This window comes from Nannochloropsis gaditana, assembly GCF_000240725.1.
Source record: "Nannochloropsis gaditana CCMP526 unplaced genomic scaffold scaffold155, whole genome shotgun sequence".
NCBI classification, from domain to species: domain Eukaryota; class Eustigmatophyceae; order Eustigmatales; family Monodopsidaceae; genus Microchloropsis; species Microchloropsis gaditana.
In genome coordinates, this window is record NW_005803798.1 from 49044 (window position 1) to 50160 (window position 1117).

The window sequence follows — 1117 nt, forward strand, 5'->3', positions numbered from 1 at the left end:
CCCTCCTCCTTCCCGTCTTCTTTTCCGCAGATTCCTTTTTTCCTTCTGTCAATGTCTTCCTACCCAGACCTTCCTGTCATCGTGTGTCGGCTTTTGGGACGAGCACAGACGTTTTTCTCCTGACATCGGCTTTCTTTTCTGGTTCATCATGGCAAGTTGGACGCAAAGCTTCGATCGCTCTCCACACTGATTAGAATCCTAGGTTGCTTGCACGGATCTGCACGCGTTGCGCTCCCAATGGTCGCTCCTTCGGCCCCGCGACCCTCTGCTCTGCCTGCCAGGAGCGGCAATCAAGCCGACGCCATCGACGTACAAACCGATCCCTCTCGTTCCACACACAATACACAACGATCCTTCCATCGTAGCTTTCGGCCAGTGTGTCGACGCACCCCCAAGGGTCAAGACGAGGGGGGTTGCTTGCAATACGACAGAGACTCAGAGAGGTAACCGGGGCATGATTTTCCTCCCAAGTAATCACGACAGCGTGGAAAGTTTCTTTTTTTTGAAATCGCTTACCGATCCCTATCCTTTATCGTTGTGCTCTTAACCACTCCGGTTTACGCTCCTCTCTCGGCTGTGCTATTCCCCTTCCTGCGCCTGTCGTTCCCCTTCGCCTTCGGCATCGGCTCTGCCTCTTCCTCGCCATAAAGGACGTGGTCAAAAGTTTTTCCGCCTCCACGCCCCCCCCACACATTCTCAAAATACGCAGATCCCATTTTTTCATTTCAGTCATTTTGGTTTCAATGCACAGCCCTCCCGTCGGACGCCTCTCACGTCTCTTTGGGTTCGGGTTAGGGCTAGGGATAGGGTTAGGGTTCGAATTAGGGTTCGAATTAGGGCTATCTCCCAGCTCCTGACTCTGGCCTGTCCCTGGTCGATTCACATGCAGTATATGACATCCGTCGCATCATTTTACATTTCATACATTTCATCCCATCTTCAATTTTATGTTCGATTCCTCCTGTCCATGAACCTTCTCGGCGGCTGTAGTGTTCCACTCCTTTTGGCAGTCCTCTTTACCCTGTCCCGCCCTCCTTCCTGCCATCCCCCCACCCCTTCCGCCCCGTCTCACAACCCGAGTCTAGATGGGTGCGTCAAGGACATTTCCCGCACCGGT

At 53.2% G+C, this 1117-nt stretch overlaps 1 protein-coding gene across 1 annotated transcript in view; it reads left to right on the forward strand.

Annotated features, from left to right (window-relative positions):
• NGA_0649100 (uncharacterized protein) overlaps positions 1 to 123 on the forward strand; it is a gene marked incomplete at its 3' end in the record, with an annotated part of 1456 nt that extends 1333 nt beyond the window's left edge. Inside the window, exon 4 of the mRNA XM_005855607.1 lies at positions 109 to 123. Coding sequence (XP_005855669.1) covers positions 109 to 123 — 15 coding nt within the window. The remainder of the gene's footprint in view (positions 1 to 108) is intronic.
• Between the last annotated feature and the right edge of the window lie 994 nt (positions 124 to 1117).